General features: G+C 38.0%; 1 protein-coding gene across 2 annotated transcripts in view; it reads left to right on the forward strand.

Moving 5' to 3' along the window:
- Micu1 (Mitochondrial calcium uptake 1) overlaps positions 1-20,154 on the forward strand; it is a 274,642-nt gene that overhangs the window by 146,117 nt on the left and 108,371 nt on the right. The window contains exon 3 of one of the 2 annotated variants that reach the window (XM_076784221.1): positions 3,263-3,422. The exons of the other annotated variant lie outside the window; for it this stretch is intronic. Within the exon in view, the coding sequence (XP_076640336.1) occupies positions 3,263-3,422 (160 nt within the window). The remainder of the gene's footprint in view (positions 1-3,262; positions 3,423-20,154) is intronic. 2 annotated transcript variants of the gene reach the window in all.

Raw genomic sequence — 20,154 nt, forward strand, 5'->3', positions numbered from 1 at the left:
GGGTGCAATCGATCGATTTTGCCCGAATCGGTTGCACACGACACCGTTTCTATGGTGCCTTTACAAGAAAAAATATAAAACTACCTACACTATGTACAGTGGGTGGTATTATAGTTATGCTCCACAGTGTAGGTAACAGTTGAATAGTGAAGTCGAAATCAAACCACATTTCCGGAATTCAGGACGTTCAGAAACAAAGAGTTCATTCTACGAATCAAAGATTGATTCATGTTTGAAAAGATCGATTCGTGCCAGAATCGATTTAAAAAAAATCGAAAATTGTTTCAACAAGATTGGTTCTGAATCGCACATTCTTATTTCAGACTATCTAATATGGACACACTACAGAACATGTTGTTCAGTATGAATATGACTATAATCGGTACCAAAATTATAGAATAGTATTGAAGAATAAAATTGTGTTAACACTTTAAATCTGCTTTATCAAATTTGTTGTTTCATACTTTGTGAACTTTTATATTAAACATTTTTGCTAGAAATAAGCTATTTACGAGATATTTGGATTTAAATTTTTCAAACGAATACCTTATACAGTGTGTTCGGCCACCCCTGGGAAAAATTTTAATGAGAGATTCTAGAGGCCAAAATAAGACGAAAATCAAAAATACTAATTTGTTGATGGAGGCTTCGTTAAAAAGTTATTAACGTTTAAAGTTCCGCTCGTACTGAATTTTTTGTAGAAAGTGGGTAGGATTTCAGGGGTATGTGTAATGACCAAACGTGATTGTGATTGACCCCCGCAACCGAAAATAATTTTTTTAGAACGATTTGAAACTTTTAATTTCAACTAAAAATTTCAGTACCTACTCAAATTTTTGTCTCAAAAGTGGGTAGAATTTCAAGGATTTGTGTATTCATCAAAAATGATTGTAATTAAGCCCCGCAAGCAACAATAATTTTTTCAGAATGATTTGAAATTTTTTAATTTAATTTTTTAATAACTTTTTTACGTAGCCTCAATCAACAAATTGATATTTTTATTTTTCGCCTTATTTTGGCTAAAATCTCCTATTAAAATTTTTCCCAATGGTAATCAAACACCCTGTGTATTGTATATTGTATATTGAGAATCGTATTAAATTCTGACTCGAAATTTTGTACCACGTTTATTAATGGCCACATAATTCCTTATTTTCTTTACAAAATTCTTTTTACGCGTGAAAAGTTTTTATAGACATTCTAATCCCAGAGAGATTCTTACCAAATAAAAACTACAAAATGACGCCATAGTTTAACTGAGCTTATCCTGGAGGGGAAAAATGACAAATAACACCCCCCCCCCCCCCCCCCAAAAGTGGCATAATTTCATACTTCGCCACCATCTGACTCCGCATTGAGTCGGTGATGGACCCACGCCAAGTTCGCACTCAGAGTCTCAAAGAACTCATCACTTTGTTGAACCGGTTTCAGTCCACCACCTTGTATAGTAGGTGGCTAAATATAGCGATTCTTGAACAATAGCGGGTCATTGGTACTTCACACTGCTAGCAGTCTGCGTTGCGGTGGCTGCTCGAAGACCATGACTAACGATTTTTTCTTAATTCTTATAAACTCAGGGTACCACAGTTTGCAAAATGGACAAACAAGTCCTTAATCCTACGAAATTCATTATTCAACAACTCATTATCATTTTTGTGTTCACTCATGTGTAATACGCAAACACATTACATTGAATGAGATTCAATCGATCTTATGAAAATCCAGAAGGGCGTATCAAAATTCGCACGACGAGATTTTCACGAGGATGAATGTCTCTTCCAATACACAATGTTGTGCGCAAAAGTAACTCACACGCGAGCATATACACACTACGATTGTTCACAATGTTCACGAGTATCTATAAATAATCCTTTTAGACATGAACCACTATGCAATTAAACAAACACGCACCGCGATTATGTTATTCGCGAATGTCCATATTCATCCGCTTTCTACGAGTTAAATACTAATAGAATTGTAACTACATTTTTACATATACTTAAATTTAAGAATGTAAAACGGAATCTGACGATACACGAATTTTTTACATTTACTTGCATTCACGTCGATCAGGCCCAAGCTTTTTACGCCAAAGATGCTTAATATGCTGCGCACGATATGATTTAACTAAACACAAAACTATAAATGTGCTATTTTTAAATAAATAAATCAATTAAATAATAAAACAAAATTTTATAAAACTACTTTTTTTATACGAAATTCCTGTTTTAAATCAAATTATTTGGTAACGTAGAAAGAGAATTTATTTGATCAGTGGCCACATTTTATGTGCCCCTACAGTCAACGACCACCAGTTCGTTGTTTGCTCGCAGACACATGGATACTCGTGAATAACATAATCGCGGTGCGTGTTTATTTAATTGCATAGTGGTTAATGCCTGAAAGGATTACTTGTGAACACTCGCAGACATTGTGGACAATTGTAAGGCGTGTGAGTGATTTTTGTTCACAACATTGTGTATTGGAAAACACACTCACAAATTGTCATAAGACAAATTGATTCTTGTTTAACGTAACATATTTGCATTCTCATAAGGTGGCGCAAAAATGTAAGGTTGCCCATACGTCGCTAAGTAGACTTTCTCATGGTGGATGAGTACTACTGGGTCCGACCTACCGCACGTATACAACTGTTCGCAGATTGCTGTCTTACGGGCGGATTTTTAAATGTTAATAACTTTTAAACGAAGCCTCAATTAACAAATTACTATTTTTGATTTTCGTCTTATTTTGATATCTAGAATCATCCATTAAATTTTTGACATATACATGACGAACAACCTGTATAAGGATAAATAATCGATCGAGTACTTGTGAGAGACGTACAGGTTAAACGTATCCCTCTATTGGCGAGTGTGGGAGGTATTGTTAACAGTGGTTGATGTATTCGTGACTTCAATTTTCTTATTGTTAGTACATTAATTTTAGTAAATTCAATCTCTTTTTATTACTAAAAGTTACTTTCATACTTCGACATAATTAATAGTATATAGAAAAAATCTTGAATAAATAATGTTATTTTCTTTTTGGTTATAAAAGAGTATAGGAAGAAAAGTATATTTCCCCAACTTCTAGGTATATGTAGCCTCTTAAATATACTTATAATTTTTAAATAAACTCATGTAATATATCCTTTCTATATTAATTGTTTAATTCATACGTGCCTTAAATTATATTTGGTAATTTTAAGATATGGTATTGTTGTTTCCAATGAAATACATAACAAATATTTGCAATACAGATAATAGAATATGAAAATCGAATGAGGCATTATTCTACACCTGACAAAGTATTTCGATATTTTGCTACTCTACAAGTGGTCAACAACGACATCCATGAAATCTTCATGACACCTGACGACTTCCTGAGATCCATAACGCCTGGTGTTAAACAGCCAGATGGTAACATTTAAAAAAATGTACTATATATCGTATACATTTATGTATCTATGTACAATAATTTGAGAGGGATTAGTAGTGGCTGTTAATTTTCATTGGCTGTTTGTTATTTAAAATGCTTTACATTTAGTTATAATTTAGGCACATTATGTAGCAATTTTTAAATATTGAATCGAGTTCGCTTAATTTTCTTTAACCAGAGAGAGTAGAGCTTTTATCTCTGGGGTTCCTGTTTTTCATTTGAAACTGTAGTCAAGCCTACTGTAAAAAGCGAGGCTTGAAAAGTTATATGTATTTATAAAAGTTCTAGTCGGAACTGCTATGAAGAACTTAAAAGTCGAACTATATCGATTTACGTTAAAGTTATTTCATCAGCTCTCATGTAAGTTCTATAACCGTCATTTTTTAGATTCTATGTAGGTCCTGAAACGATTCTGAATCTGTATAATGTAGATATTTGTCGTTTGCCGTTTTCGGCGGCCAGACCATATTTTGTTGAATTTTTAAAAAATATTCATAAACTAAAGCTAAGTGAGGATTATATTATACAAAATGTCAGTTTTATTTTGAAATCCAGAATATCTCATAAACGATGAACAATATTAGAAAAATGTTTTATTAAAATTGTTTGGTATGAAATGGGGCATAATGTGACAAAAACAGTTTTCTTGTCAGTGAAAAAATGGCGGAGATTTCAACATCAAGTTAGTTTCTTCGAATGAAATGCTGTATTTTCTATACATAACATTATAGTATAAGTATATTACGAATTCAATGAATTACTATCGAACTCATTTCGATGAGTATAAACGTGGAAAATTGTGTAATCGTGCCCCATCATGGCAGTCACGCAGAGTGTTCTGACCGGAAGTGTGCGTTACTGATGAAATAAATTAGTATATTATTGAATACTTTTCATTTCCAGTGTTTTATATCTATTAATATTACTTTTACTTTGCGAGTATCTTGAATAAATAATCAACATTTGATCTTGTTGAGAATAAGAAATGTTTAATTTATTCAAGGTAAGCCGGAATTCGTAGTTCAACCGAGCACGGGCTGATTCTATGTGAAATATAATATATGTATAAAAAGAAAGATGGGATTACGCTTAGGATAGCGGTCGGGCATTTGAATAAAATCTACACGAGGTGGATTTTCTAAAAAGTGTATTTTGTGACTGCTTGCGGCAAAAGCCAATACAATTCTGTACCCTGACAGAAAACCAGGGTCGTGAGGGCACCCTCGGCAGTACGGTCATCCTTTTTCCAAGTGTCCTGATCGATCCTCCTTTAAGAGGGGGAAACGCGTCAAGAAGAAGTACATGTATTCATTTGGCCGAGTCGTTCGGGCGTTAGCGTTCAACTAGCAAAGTCGGGCCCAGTGTGGCCAAATCTGGTATAATTGAGTGCATCGACGTCGACATTAGTAACGACGAACTTCCTTAGTGTCTAACGGAGTAGTGGGGATACCAGGCATATGCTACCGCACGAGTCACGTATACGTGAGCTCAGTACTTCGCACAACTTCGGGAAATCGATAAAGAACGCGAGTGTGAGCCTTTCCTTCTTGCTCTTGTAACAGCTGAAATACGACCTCGCGATAATCGCCATACGATTTCAAGTCTCGACTGCCCCAGCATGTTTACTTTCCGACCTATGTAAGGTATAAAGAAAGTACCATAATGAAACAAAAATTTCGAAAATTATTTTAGCGGAAATACATGTTTTAAGAACCCTTCATCATATTGTGTCTATTACAAATTTCATTTTTAATTATTGCCCTTTAAAAACCTACGGAGATTTAGTTATGTATGTATATCTACGCCCCTTCTTTCTCTATCCTCGTCGATTCTACGACCCAGCGGCCCTAGAGAAATATAAACAAAACACTGTCGTCAACCTGCATGAGTCACTGCTGTAACAGCAGATAGAAAAAATAAAGATAAAGTTTATTTGATCTTAATCCTTCTTAAGATTTATATAAAACGTTTTAAAAAATCTTTACAAATAATATATATATAAGGTTATTATCTTATATCTTAATGTCAAAGAATAGACAATTTGTGTTACTGTGAAAATAGAGGTTTATTCTTATGTTAAGGACGTACATTATACAGGGTGTTCGGCCACTCCTGGGAAAAATTTTAATGGGGGATTCTAGAGGCCAAAATAAGACGAAAATCAAGAATACCAATTTGTTGATGAAAGTTTTGTTAAACAGTTATTAACGTTTAAAGTTCCGACAGTACTGAATTTTTTTCTCGAAAATGCGCAAGATTTCGGAGGTATGTCTATTGATCAAAAATGATAGTAATTGATTCCCGCAACCGAAAATAATTTTTCCAAAACGATTTGAAATTTTTCTTTTCTGTCGAAAAATTTCACACATTCTCGAACTTTTTCTAGAAAGTGGATAAGATTTCGGGGGTATGTCTATTCACCAAAAATGATTATAATTGACTCCTAGATTCGAAAATAATTTTCCCAAAATGATTTGAAATTTTTTTTTTCCGCCGAAAAATTTAGGCACCTACCCCCTGTCGATTTATTCTTAAAAATTAGTTTTTATTTCCGATAATTCTATTTGACGCCCTACAGAAAAGCTGTCTAATACATTTCTGTAGGTACCCATGAGCTCTATTTAAAAAAAAAGTTTCATTGGAATATATTCACAATTGTAGTAGTTATGGCTGTTTGAAAATTGGACCATTTTTATGGGGGTTTTCTCATTTTGCATGGTCAAGGTCCAACTTTTCGAGTATTTTTGCGATTTGTACATATTCTCCGCCAAAATACGCGTAGTTTGCTTTTTTAAACATTAAAATCGTCTAATCCGTTCAGAAATTATGACGTTTGAAAGATTCGCATGAAAATTCGGGCAGACATTTCTGGCCAGAAATTATATTTTCGGTAAGGAATTTTTTTCTCGAAACTGAGTAGGATTTCGGGGGTATGTGTATTCACCAAAAATGATTGTAATTGACTCCTAGATTCGAAAATAATTTTTTCAGAACGATTTGAAATTTTTGAATTTAATTGTTAATAACTTTTCAACGAAGCTTCCATCAACAAATTGGTATTCTTGATTTTCGTCTTATTTTGGCCTCTAGAATCCTCTATTAAAATTTTTCCCAGGGGTGGCCGAACACCCTGTATACACTATTTACAATAATTATAATGTAATATTACCTGGAAATAGAGGAACGACAATATAAGTCTATTCTCTCTATTAAATATTTTAATTATTATATTAAAGTATTTTACTTGATTGTTGATTCTTCTTTCGCTTAACTTTTTGTACTTGCACGTGTTCTATCTCTCTCTCTATCTATCTATCTGTCTATTCTTAACCTTTTACCGTTTACTTCCTCTCCTAAGCATTACTTGAAGAGAGCGCTAAGTAATTAGTGCGCGCAATTTGAATTAAAGAAAGTATGCTTTCTTTACATGTATATATCGGAATAATTAAAAAACTACAAGACGTATAATCATCATTATCCGTGAGCTGATTACGTTCAAAATTTAATTAGACCTTGAAACGAGAACATAAAACTTAAATGTAAAGTTTCATTGAAAATCATTCAGCCGTTTAGACGCTATTATGTTAATAGCATAGGGACAAAACAAATTTCTTTTTTGTAATAGACATAATATAATCAGGGATTCTTAAAACATGTATTTCTGCTAAAAAAAATTTTCGAAATTTTTGTTTCATTATGATACTTAAACCTTACATAGGTCGGAAAGTAAAAATGCTGGGCAGTCGAGACTTGAAATCGTATCGCGATTATCGCGAGGTCGTATTTCAGCTGTTACTAGAGCAAGAAGGAAAGGCTCACACTCGCGTTCTTTATCGATTTCCCGAAGTTGTGCGAAGTTCCGAGTTCACGTACCGTGGCTCGTGCGGTAGCATATACCTGCTATCCCCATCACTCCGTTAGACACTAAGGAAGTTCGTCGTTACTAATGTTGACATCGATGCACTCAAGTATGCCAGATCTGGCCACACTACTTGAGATTCCTTTTCTAGGAAGGCCGGTGTTTAAGAGCGTAGCGTATCGCTGGTAAGAGAGAGTCGGCCTACAGTTTACGTCTCTGCGCCTGTGTTTATATTATGCGGTGCCGTGCCTGTTGCTCTGACCGTCACAGATATAACATTCCTTTATCCGGGCCTCCAGTTTCGAGGATATCAACTTTAAAATTTGTTTATCTTTGTGGTCAATTTATTTGTCATTCATTTTTCTACCGCTGTTGCTTCCGCCCGAGATAGTATTTACAAATATTAACAAAGATGGAGACCTTCGGTTTACGATAGAAATCATAGTTTATTTAGATGTCGTTAATTCGTTCAGCAAACTTGTGTATGCAGCAAAGAGAATGACATTTTAACAATACTTGTAATACTGTATTGTAGTATTTCAATAGAAGGTAGTAATTAGGAATACGGCCATCGATTTGACCATCGGCCTTGCTTGTCGTCAGCTAACCCTGCCATAAACAGTCGGGGTTTTTACAAATTACGAGGGCCTATGCACATCGCAACAAAATACTGTTGGAGTAAATGCACTCACTTCTTTTTGTTAATATATTTATTATAACAATGATGAGAATAACGTATAAAGGTCTTAAAATGTACACGTGCTTTCTCGCATGGGAGTCCCTCGCAACTGTTTGCCACGCCACATCGGCAACGGCTTTTTCGCGTCAGACGTTTGATTGTTTATCGATCGTCCACGACACGATGCCAACCTATGGGAGTCACTTGTAAAAAAGTTTGATATCTCGGTCAGGAGAGCGGTTGGGCGTTTTAATAAAGAAAATAAAGGCACGGTGGACTTTTGAAAACTGTATTTGGTGTCTGCTCGCGGCAAGAGCTAATGCAAATCTGTACCCTGACAGAGAACCAGGGTCATGAGGGCACCCTTGACAGTACGGCCCTCCTTTGTCTAAGTGTCCTGGCCGATCCTCCTTTAAGAGGGGGAAACGCGCCAAAGAGAAGCACATGGCCCGCTTCGGGCATTTACCTATTTCTACGCTTCTAACACACTCGTCAATATATGGTTACCAACCATCAAATATAAAATTAATTTTCAGTAGAAACATTTTGTACTACTTTAATAATGTTTGTAAGCACAATCTCGGTCAAAGGCAACTGTGATAGAAAAATAGACGACAACAAAATCGTTCACAAAGGTGAACAAACTATAAAGTCGATTTTCCCGAAACTCAGGATAAAGAAATGTTATATGCCAAATAGTTTTCTTATTTTTTCAGATCGAATCACTCCCTGCTCGGTTGTACTGTGAATTCCTGCCCACCCTGTGTAGATTCGAAATCGTTTCAAAACCTGTATTGAACCTATACGTAACATAAATTTAAACTGATATAGTTCGAAATTTAAGTTCGTTATAATAGTTATTCAGAATAAAAGTTCTTCATAATTTTCAAGAACCTAAATCTGTATAGTATAACAGTTTTTAAGCCCTGGCAAAGAATTGGTAAGCTTGCAAGCGGAATGGTACAGTGATAAGAGAAATTTTTCGTTCGCTCCACTAATATAAAAATATAGTAGCTCAAAGTAAAACATGGGTGCCTACAGTTTTGTACTTCATCAAACATTTAGGATTGCAAGAAAAAAATTTTAAGAGAAAATAAAGTTATTCTTATTAAGCTTTATTCTCAAGGCCAATCAAATTTACTAAAAACAAAAGCAAAATTTATCTTTTGGAAAGTAAGCTCAAACTAAAACTCGGACAGTTGGCAATATTGTTAATTTTCCGCCATAGAATGCAGAGAATCACCGGGAACTTTGTCATTTAATAGCTATTGCTTTCATTTTATATTGAATAAGTGTGAAATAAGCGATAGAAATAGTTACTTTTTGCGAAATTTATTTTAATACATAAAAATGGAAAGGTAATCTGGGCAGACATCATTAGAAATTCGAGAGCTAATTATAAATGATTTTAAAGATGGATTGTCAGTAAGAAATATTGCGAAAATAGTTAAAAGAAGTCATTCTACAGTATAGATGTAATTACATGCTTTAGAAAAAGAAATACTGTGAAAAATAAATTGAAACTCAGCAAATGCAAGATATTTATGGAATCCGAAAAGCATTAGGTTGTAAGGGAAATTTTAAAAAATTTTAAATTAAGTATATCAAAGTTAGTCATAGAGGCAAACTGCATTTTGAAAAAGAAGCAAACTCAGAAACAATAAGAATTATATTAAGGAAGAATAATTTGAATGGAAGAGTCATCTAAAAAAACTATTCTTAAGAAAAATGACTTGTACCAAAAGATTAAAATTTGCAAAAACATATAAAAATAAAGGTTTCTCGTTTTGGAAGACAGTTTTATACTACAGGGTGGTCCATGCAACTGTTTCAGGTTATAACTCTGTTATTAATGCATTTACGAAAACATGCCAAAGGAGAAAGATAAATGACTCAAAAAGCACTATATCTGTAGGACCTGTAGGTTCCCACTGTGTTCGTGGAGCCGTTTTATTTAGTAAATAGAAGATTCGATACTATTTACAACACTAGAATTTATTTACAATATTTACATAGGTGTTAACAGTTTAATTTTCAATGTTCTTGGTTCGATTATAATTTGTAACGGTTCTTATGGTGTTCTAATGGTGTTCTTGTAGTGTTCTTACTTGTTCTATCTCTAAAAACTCATGCCCCGCGATTTTATATACATTTCAAAATAGGTGGAGTTTTGAAATCGCCAATCAAACCCCTGCCCATCCCTCATGGGCTAGTCCTCAGACATTCGAAATCCCACCCACTGAGGGTAGTGCAGGGGTAAATGTCCGCGGTCCCAAGGGGCAGGTATGGTCCCGAAGTATGGTTCCTTCGCGGCGTTATGGTACGGCAATTTGCATTGTACTATAAGGTACAAAAGGTTGCCAAAGTGCTGATTAAGTAATTTAACTAATAAGGTGTACGCTAAATTGATATAATATTCACTAACTGAGGTCCGTTAATAAATGTTGGGAATTCCCAAGAGGACCTTAAATTTTTGTCAAATTCAACAGTGCATGTGCAATTCTTAATTGCATCCTTTCTTTAAATGGAAATGCATATCTTTTGTTGCACAGATCCATACCCCTGTCCAGTCTACGTAAAAAATTAAGGTATCATGGCAAAAAAATTATTAATTCTCGAAATATTTTCAAGAAATATCTTTATTGAGAAAGATGCTCAAACGCTTCATGACGTAATTATTATCATAACAGAAACTAATTTGTACAAGTATGGCCGCGGCCACATTGAAAACGGTAAGCGACTGAGCGGTAAGAGGTAAACGTCAGCATTAGTATTTGAAGCGACGAGATTGAGCGGCGAATGGACATACAGATGAGCGGCAAAATCATATCGCAATTATATTTTTCAGTCAGCAACATGTCACTTCCACGTTCGGTACGATATACTCTTTTGTCTGAGAGCAGGTATATGATTTTCCGATTGTTGAGAACTCAAAAAAGAAAATATGGTGTTCACCCAATTAATCAGACGCGTTCCTTTTATGGTGAATTTCACCATTTGTATCGTCATTTATGAAATTTTCCAGATAAATTTTTTCAATATTTACGAATGTCGATAGAAACATTCAATGCTCTGTTAGAAAAGATCAAAGATAGAATTGAGAAACAGACAACAACTTGGAAATGTTTAAATGTCTAAATTCTGTTGCTTATTCTGTTTCACTTTATATTGAGTCTTCATTGGGTTTTGAAAATTTGAAGTACTTGGTAAATCGGAAATCCGTGTCAGAATGTGTGAGTCTATGGGTTGTGTATTATTGCCATTTCTATTTTCATCAATTTCTTCATTAATCATTAGTAGTGATATTATTGTAGTGTGGCGTCGCCTCCCATGCTCGCCACCAGAGGGGTCGCGCTCTCACAAGCGCTCGACCGACCCCTCAGTTCCTATACAGGGTGTTCGGCCACCCCTGGGAAAAATTTACATGAGCGATTCTAGAGGCCAAAATAAGACGAAAATCAAGAATACCAATTAGTTGATGGAGGCTTCGTTACAAAGTTATTAACGTTTAAAGTTCCGCCTGTAGAATGGCAACCTGCGTACAGCTGCGTTCGCGCGGAAGGTTGCGGCAGGCCAGTGCTAGTGGTTCTCACGCAGCATGAAAAATTCTACTTACCGACGCTATCGACAGCCTTAGATTTTTGTCCATTTAGGGAAATGCGAACACCTTACGTTGAATAAGATTCAACCTGTCTTATGAAAATCCAGAAGGGCATATCAAAACTCGCCCGACGAGATTTTCACAGAGAAAGGGTGAATGTCACTTCCGATACCATAACGTTGTGCACAAAAATCACCCACACGCGATCATACACGCCCCACAATCGTCCACAATGTCCGTAAGTATCCACAAATAATCCTTTCAGGCACTAACCACTATGCAATTAAATAAACACGCACCGCGATTACGGTATTCGTGAGTGACTATGTGTACGTGTATCACGATTGTTCCGAGTTACTTACGAATAGAAACGTTCTTAATTTTTCAAATACACTACAATTTAAAAATGTAAAAAGGAATCGTAGGATAAATGAAATTTTCCCATCGATTTGCGTTCACGTCGAAGAATGTAACAATACTAGCAGCTGACTGTGCCATCGATCGACGAGGTTCTGAGAAACAAATGCCGAAAAGGACCCCGATTCTACGTCACTCGTCTCGCTTATCTCTCTCTCTCACACACACACATACACACAACACATGCACTCTACAATCAGTGGAGACAAAGGGCAACATCGGCACGTGTTTGGCCAGCTAGTTAGTCGTAAAAAAGAATCAGTCAAGACAGTTCACGCGACACATTTTAGAGATATTTCATTCAGTTATGTATTATCGAGCATGTAAGAAATACAGTGATATAAACAATCAGCGAATACTTATTAAATTCCTTTTTACATTTTTAAATTAAAGTGTATTTGAAAAATTAATAACAATTTTATTCGTAAGTAATTCTGAAGAATCGTGGTGCACGTACACATAGTCACTCACGAATACCGTAATCGCGGTGCGTGTTTATTTAATTGCATAGTGGTTAGTGCCTGAAAGGATTATTTGTGGATACTTACGGATATTGTGGACGATTGTGGGGCGTGTATGATCGCGTGTGGGTGATTTTTGTGCACAACGTTATGGTATCGGAAGTGACATTCACCCTTTCTCTGTGAAAATCTCGTCGGGCGAGTTTTGATATGCCCTTCTGGATTTTCATAAGACAGGTTGAATCTTATTCAACGTAAGGTGTTCGCATTTCCCTAAATGGACAAAAATCTAAGGCTGTCGATAGCGTCGGTAAGTAGAATTTTTCATGCTGCGTGAGAACCACTAGCACTGGCCTGCCGCAACCTTCCGCGCGAACGCAGCTGTACGCAGGTTGCCATTCTACAGGCGGAACTTTAAACGTTAATAACTTTGTAACGAAGCCTCCATCAACAAATTGGTATTCTTGATTTTCGTCTTATTTTGGCCTCTAGAATCCCCCATTAAAATTTTTCCCAGAGGTGGCCGAACACCCTGTATACACTCTTCGAACGACTTCCCAATATCCCGTCGTCTAAGGCAGGGCCTGCTAGAAAGCCTTACTGATGAGTCCACTAGCAGGCCCGGACGAAACGCGCCCCCTCCTTTCCTTTTCCGTCCGTCCTACAGAATTCACTCGAGCAGCCCCCCCGTCGCAGCGAAGCAGCGCCACAGTAGGATTAGAATTTACAAATATCTAATATAATTCACGACGCACTTGGCCGGACAGCGTTCGTCGGATGCTCGTAATCCAAAAAGCCTCGAATGTCGCGGACGCCCACCTTTTATCTTGTCCTGGCCGAATGTTCTAGATGTTTTTCCGCGTTTCCTCGGTTTCCAACATACATGCACACACACACCCAGATCATACCGTGCTCGAATGTTCCGCGCCCCTATCATTCTTGCCCGGTCGAATGTTCTAGACGTTTCCACGTTCTCGATGTTTCGGCCGGACTTCCACATACATGCATACAAAACAACATTCACTCTATCGATGACCGCTCGTCTCCTACATCATTATACTCTAAATTTCCTTGTGTTTTATTTGGAATAACGAAATCTTTAATAAATTCCGTCGTTTTAAAATAAGACCACTTTATTTTTGATGCGGTTGCTTTACTTCCTGATTTAAATTGTGGCAATTTATATGTATTTTTTATGGACATATCTTTTAAATTTTTTCACTTCATTTTTGCGATAGCTCCTGAAAGTAAAAAAATTTGCATTTCCGTTACAAGTAGTATGTTTCGTATTTAATTAGTGATAGTGATTTTATCAATTTTATTGTACTGTAGATATTTTTTTTAAACAATGTTTATTTTTTTTTTGTTTTTTACATATGGTTTAGTTACATGTTTGTCGTCTGGGGGACGGGAGAAAAAAAAATATACATTGAAAAAAACCACCTTTCATTATTGGTCCAATAATGACAGGCTTGTGTCCCAGCACTATGGGAGCGGTTCGCCAGCTTTATCTTGGTAACAAGGGGGTTTTTCTTGTGACCCTATTTCTTTGGGGGGGGGGGGGAGTATTCGGTGATCGGCGCTTCTGAGAGTGGTGCGATCGTTTACGGCTTACTGGCGGAAGCTTAGGGGTGTGGGAGACTAAAAGTTATAAATCTAGTTTATAACAAAACCCCTGAGTTCTTCATTGCTGCCGGTGCTTACTGTTAATATTTATGTGGAGAAGGTAGTGGGAAACGGTGCCGAATAAAAATGCAACTTGTCGAGATATACTTTTTATTCTCTGGCGCGCACGCCGTATCCCGGCATGTCTACTCGACGAGTTGTCTTACCCAACTGACTTACGAACTAACCATTCGTTCGCTCATGCCACACCGACATTCTTTATCTCATTTATTCCCAATTCTCTCACTCTAAACTAACGCTAAACATACGCACCCCTCGCGACATTCGACCAGACGCTCTAAACATTCTTTCGAACCCAAACACTCCGCATGCAATCGGACCCATTCGCTCGGACGCTCTCGAAACTTAACCTAAACAGATGGCGGGACTCGGCGCCAGTTTGTCGCGCCACATTTAATTGAGGGCTTATTCTACTTATAACTAGGGCTATTTACATATTTACAGTTTTTTTTTCCTTTCCATTCTCCTGAGGGTTGTGTTTCGGGGTGCTTAAGCTCCATTTTGGGCTGTTACTAGCCTACGCTTTATGTCGCGTATGATGTTGTCCTGGACGGTTAGCCACCAGTATTTTCGGAGGTTTGTTCTGTGTGTGTCCTTGCGGTCTCTGTTAGGGATGGTGGATGATCTGGTGAATTTGTTTCTATTGTTTATGTGGTCCGCAGGAATCATCGTGATGCGTTTGTTTGCTTTGTTTCTTTTCCAGTGGTACAGGGTGGGTATGTTATCTCGGTTTTGCGTTATGCCGATTTTGTCGAAGTATATGAAGGTTTCGGGCGGTAGGTATCCTGTTCGGTTTTGGTCGCGCGTGGTGCGTTCGTTCACTATTGCGAGGCTGTTGATGACTGGGTTGTTTATTCTTATTAGCTTGCTGAAGTAGTCTCTAGTCAGCTTTAGTGTAAAGCAGTCAAAGCGTGGGACTGCGGCTTCGTTGCAGAAGGCTGCGTTGCTCACGTAGTGTCTGTAGTTGGAGTGGGGTGTTCTGTAGCGATTGAGGCACGCTCTTAAGCATTCTCTCTCAAACTTCCTATAGGCTTCCATAACTGTAGGGTTGGTGTTCCACCATATGGGAGATACGTAAGCCAAGATAGGTCTTATTAACAGCATGTATAGTATCGTTTTTGTTTTCGGGGTTAGGTATTTGTTGTGGAAAATAATGCTGTTGGCTCTGTAGGCGTTGAGTGCTTTTGATAATTGCTTTTTGTGGTGTGTATTGCCACGTAGTAGGTAATCGATGTGGTATCCAAGGTATTTGACGTGTTGTTTATGTGGTATTGTGGATTTGGTGTTGGTTCCGGACACTGTAGTAGAGATGGAGAACTCTTTTTGATCATTTTTCTTTGGTTTGGAAAGGTAATAGAGAGGTTTTCTGTATAGTATGGTCTCGCATTTTGTTGGGTTTAGTCGAAGGTTCCACGTGATCATCCAACTATTTATTTTTTCGACCAGTTCTTCTAAGTGTGTTTGGATTGCTTGCGGTCTGTTTCCTGCTACGTATATTTTGATGTCGTCGGCGAAAGTTATTGCTGCTGTGTCATTTTCCGAGTTTAGATCGAATAGGTTTATTACTTCGCTAAGTTCAGGCCTTTGATTTCTTCAAGAATGTCCTCCTCCGTGAATTCACCTTTTAGGCCTTTCTGTACTAGCGTTTTTGGTTTGAGTTAACGCGGGGTGTAGGTGTAGTATTGGAGATTGTGATGTTCCAGCGCATTTTTTGCTTTCTCGTACGTGATGAGGTTTAGTGTATATACCGTGTGGTTGATTGGGTCCTTCTCTGCAATACTAAACTCATCCTTGTTTAGCACCTCGTTCTTGTACAGGCCTATGATCGTTCTAAGGTTCGAGTTCCTTATGAATAGCGGTGGGGGCCTGGTCATGTTTCTTCGGCCTCCGTCGGTTCTGGGCTGCTCGGTTTCCTTGTCGGTCTCTATGTCAGAGGCGTCTGACAGTGACTCGTAGCGGTTTCGCTCGCTTTGATTAGGGGGCTCTCTACTAGCTCGGGCGCGGCTAGGTCTCTTGGGCAGCGTCCATCCCTCTGCTGTTGAGGGGTCTTGCCCGATCGGTAATTCGGAGCTGCCGGTGGCCTCCGCTTCTGGGGTGGCTGTCTCTGCTGTCGCCTGTCTGGGCCTTCCCGTTTTTAGGTTAGGGGCCGGGCCCTTTACGTTTGCCCTGCATGGCGACATTTCTTTTAGCGCCTTCTTATATAGTCTTTCAAGACTATTTGAATCGAGCTTTTTGGCTTTGTGGACTCCTGATAGGCCTGCTATCTGCTGCTTTTCAGGCATTGCTTCTGGCGATAGTCGCCTTTTTGTACCCGAAGCCGCCATGTCCACTGCCTCTTTCGGGATTTGGGCCTTCTTTTCTGTTTACAGGTTATTTTTCACTCTCGGATTAGATGTCACTGTATTATAGCACTTCACTGATTCAATGGTCACTATTGTTTATTGCAGTAAGTGCGATCACTGCGAAGATTGCAAATTTCTTTGTCTGTGGGTACTTAGGCCGATCAGTCTCATCAGACTTACGCCAAACTTACGCCTCTACTCGTATACCTCGTCGGTGGTGAAAGGGTCTACTCCTATACCTCGCCTTTGGCTGCACGCTCTGTGCGGACAAGTTAGCTTGGTCGATAACTCGTAGTAACAATTGACGAGACTGAGACGCCACAGATATAGAAACTGTACCACATAAAGCAATCATTTTTATCAAATGTAATTGTAAATGTAAATATTGCAATTTCGTCATTCAGTTGCAATTTACGTATCGTAACACAAGTACGAAAACTAAGAATTTAAAAAATTCATTGTATTTCATTAAATAAAAGAAAATGTATTTTACTAATAGTGAGAAAAAAGATATGTATGACACTTTTATCTTATGTGATAGAATTGCGAGTGCCACCACAAAAATGTACCGGGAAAAATATCTAAATCGTCGACAGCCATCGCGACAATTGTTTCACAAACTGAATAACAATTTGCAACACTATAATGTATTTACTGAAGAGATAGGCGTGTTCGTATAATATAATCACAACGTTCGTTTTCGTAGTTCTTTATTTCTGGTAACGTCGTCCTCGAGCAACGGTTTCGAGAGAACTCTCCCTCTTGTCTTTTTCACATTATTTTCGTGGCTCTCGCCGTTTTCTTTGGCCAACCCCCTAAAAGGTGGGGTTGACCAATTACCGACTTAGAACTCCGCCAAATCGTACCGTCCCCCTTCTTGTGCTCGCAGCATGCTTCTCGAAGCGGGGATGCGATTTGACGGAGGTTGCGTTTGCTGGCGAAGGTGGCAACGCCGCGGAATTTTCCAAGGTCCTAGGTCGGCAGCGTGACCAGCCGATAGTCGCTTGTCCTTGCGTCGAAGACCCTTGGGGAAACTCAGGGTTTATGACACTAGTGATTTACCATCGAGGTCGTTAACAAATTCCTACTACAGACATGCTTTTCTAAAAACTCTACTTGCAGAAACGGCTTTCTCAAAGATAGTTTCGCTATCGTCCATGTCATAAACCGTGCTAGCCGTTTGCATGTCCGCTGCCTTTTTATACTTTGTACGGGTAGCCGCTATATTACCAAAGCCAAAAGAGAAGTTCCAAAACTGGTAGCAGGAAATGAAACCAACAGAGTGAACATACTCGCTTATTTAGAGTGGAAATCACAAGCATCTACACGAGAAATATCGAGAATGCAATGTAAGCCTTAGTAGTGTGAAACGAATTTCAAAATCAGAAAAGCTTCAGCCGTACCGATTTAGTGTTGGGCATGCCTTACATGCTGGAGATTCAATAAGGCGTATGCAATTTTGTCAATTTGTCTTAAATGAAATTCAGAAGGACAAAGATTTTCCACGGAAGATTTTGTAGACGGATGAATATACGTGTTGCGTGATCTTTCACGATCGGTAAATTGGAGTGATGCGCGAGAGGACGCTTTCCGAAGGTTAACTTAATAATATTGGAATAGTTGGAGAAAATGATTTGGAATGAACGAGCGTAAGTTGGCTTTTTGATATTTTATGTGGAATGTCTATTTCTTGTCTGGTGTCGCTATTTACATGGGTTGTGAAATGTTTCTATTGGCTAATGTGTCGTGTTGTGGGGGTGATGTTGGTTGTGAATGATTGGTGTAGTTGTTCTGTGTGGGTGTGGCTTAAATGTACTGGCGGAAAGGGCAGGCTCTGTGGAGAAGGCCCTTTCCGGGGTAGGAATGGAATTTTCTGGCTAATTTGAATGTTATCAACAATTTGGTGAAAGCCGGCAAGTGAAAGTGCGCGCTAGCCGCGCACGTGCGTTTCAGCTGTCCAGAAAACTATGTCTTGGTTACCCTTGGGTAACAAAAGGCCGAGGGACGTTTGCAGGCCCGGCCAACGGCTCGACCGAGGGCCTTGTCTGCCGCCAACTAACCCTGCCATAAATATTGCGAGGGCTTACTCGCGTCGCTACAATACGTTTACCAACAATGGTATCTTTTATCGTCATAATGAACATATTCCTTAGGAGGAACATAAATCACCAAAGAAAGTACACTGTTAATGTATGGTGTGGGATTTTAAATACCAATATTATTTGGTCCACACTCCATCGATGGTGCTTTAAACGGAGAAAAAAATCGGCACTTTTTGGAATTTCAATTGCCACCTCTTCTCGACGATATTTCTCTCCAAAACAGGCTAACTTGTGAATACTTTCAACAAAATGGTGCACCTAATTCACAAATGACCATGCGGTTTCTAAGAAATAAATTTGGTAATAAAGTCATTGCAACAAATGCATCAATACGTTGACCAACCCGTTCACCCGATTTGAGTCCCCTTGACTTTTTTCTGTAGGGTTATTTAAAAGATAGAATTTATTCAAGTCCCGTAAATTCTGTAGAAGATTTGGGACAACGGATCATACTGGAAAGTACATCAATAAATACATATAGTTTAAACGCAGTAATGAAAACAATAAAAAAAACGTTATCAGAAATGTTTACAATGTAACGGAGAAGTATTTGAGCATCTTCTTCAATAAAGATATTTCTTAAAAATATCTCGAGAACTAATAACTTTTTTGCCATGATACCTTAATAATTTTTGACATAGAATGAACAGAGAAATAGATCTGTGCAAAAAAAAATGTGCATTTCCAATTAAAGAAAGGATAAAATTCTTAATTGCACATGCACTGTTGAATTTGAAAAAACTTAAGGTCCTACAGATGTAGTGTTCTTCGAGCCAATTACCTTTCCCCTTTGGCATTTGTTCGTAAATGCATTAATAACGGAATTATAACCTGCAACAGTTGCATGAACCACTCTGTAGTATAAAACTGTCTTCCAAAACGAGAAACCTGTTGGATCTGGATAGAAAATAATTCTCTACCTAGCGTGCCACGTACTGAATAATAGAATCGTCTTTAATTGTAATTATGAAATATACATTAACTCTCTTGGTTCACACACGCTTCACTCCCGTGTCCGGCTCGCACACCTCCACCGCGCCACACCGCTCGCGCATCTCCGCTTCCCGCTCTCTTGTTTTCTCACTTACACACACACACACACACACACACACACACACACACACACACACACACACACACACACACACACACACACACACACACAATAAAAACAATCTCACACACACACACTCTCCTCTTGGTTTTATTGTCAACTCACCTCCAATACCTCTTTGATGTTTTTAAACAACTTTGGGTCGCTCACAGCCTTTGTTAGGCAATCCGCTCGCATGTTTTCGCTGCGTACATGTGTTATCCGGATATTACCTTTCTCTACATTTTCTTTTACAAAATAACATCGTCTATTTAGCAACTTAGATCTAGCTTTAAAATTATCTCCATTTGCTAATTTTACCACATTTAGACTATCGCACTTAATTTCTGTAATTATATCTAATTCCCCAGTTATTACTCTTATTAATCTATCTAACCAAATTACTTCTTTCACACTCTCAGTCATCGCCTCTAGTTCACTTTCTGTAGAAGATAATGCTACAATAGATTGTT

This window comes from Colletes latitarsis, chromosome 2 (genome assembly GCF_051014445.1).
Source record: "Colletes latitarsis isolate SP2378_abdomen chromosome 2, iyColLati1, whole genome shotgun sequence".
NCBI classification, from domain to species: domain Eukaryota; kingdom Metazoa; phylum Arthropoda; class Insecta; order Hymenoptera; family Colletidae; genus Colletes; species Colletes latitarsis.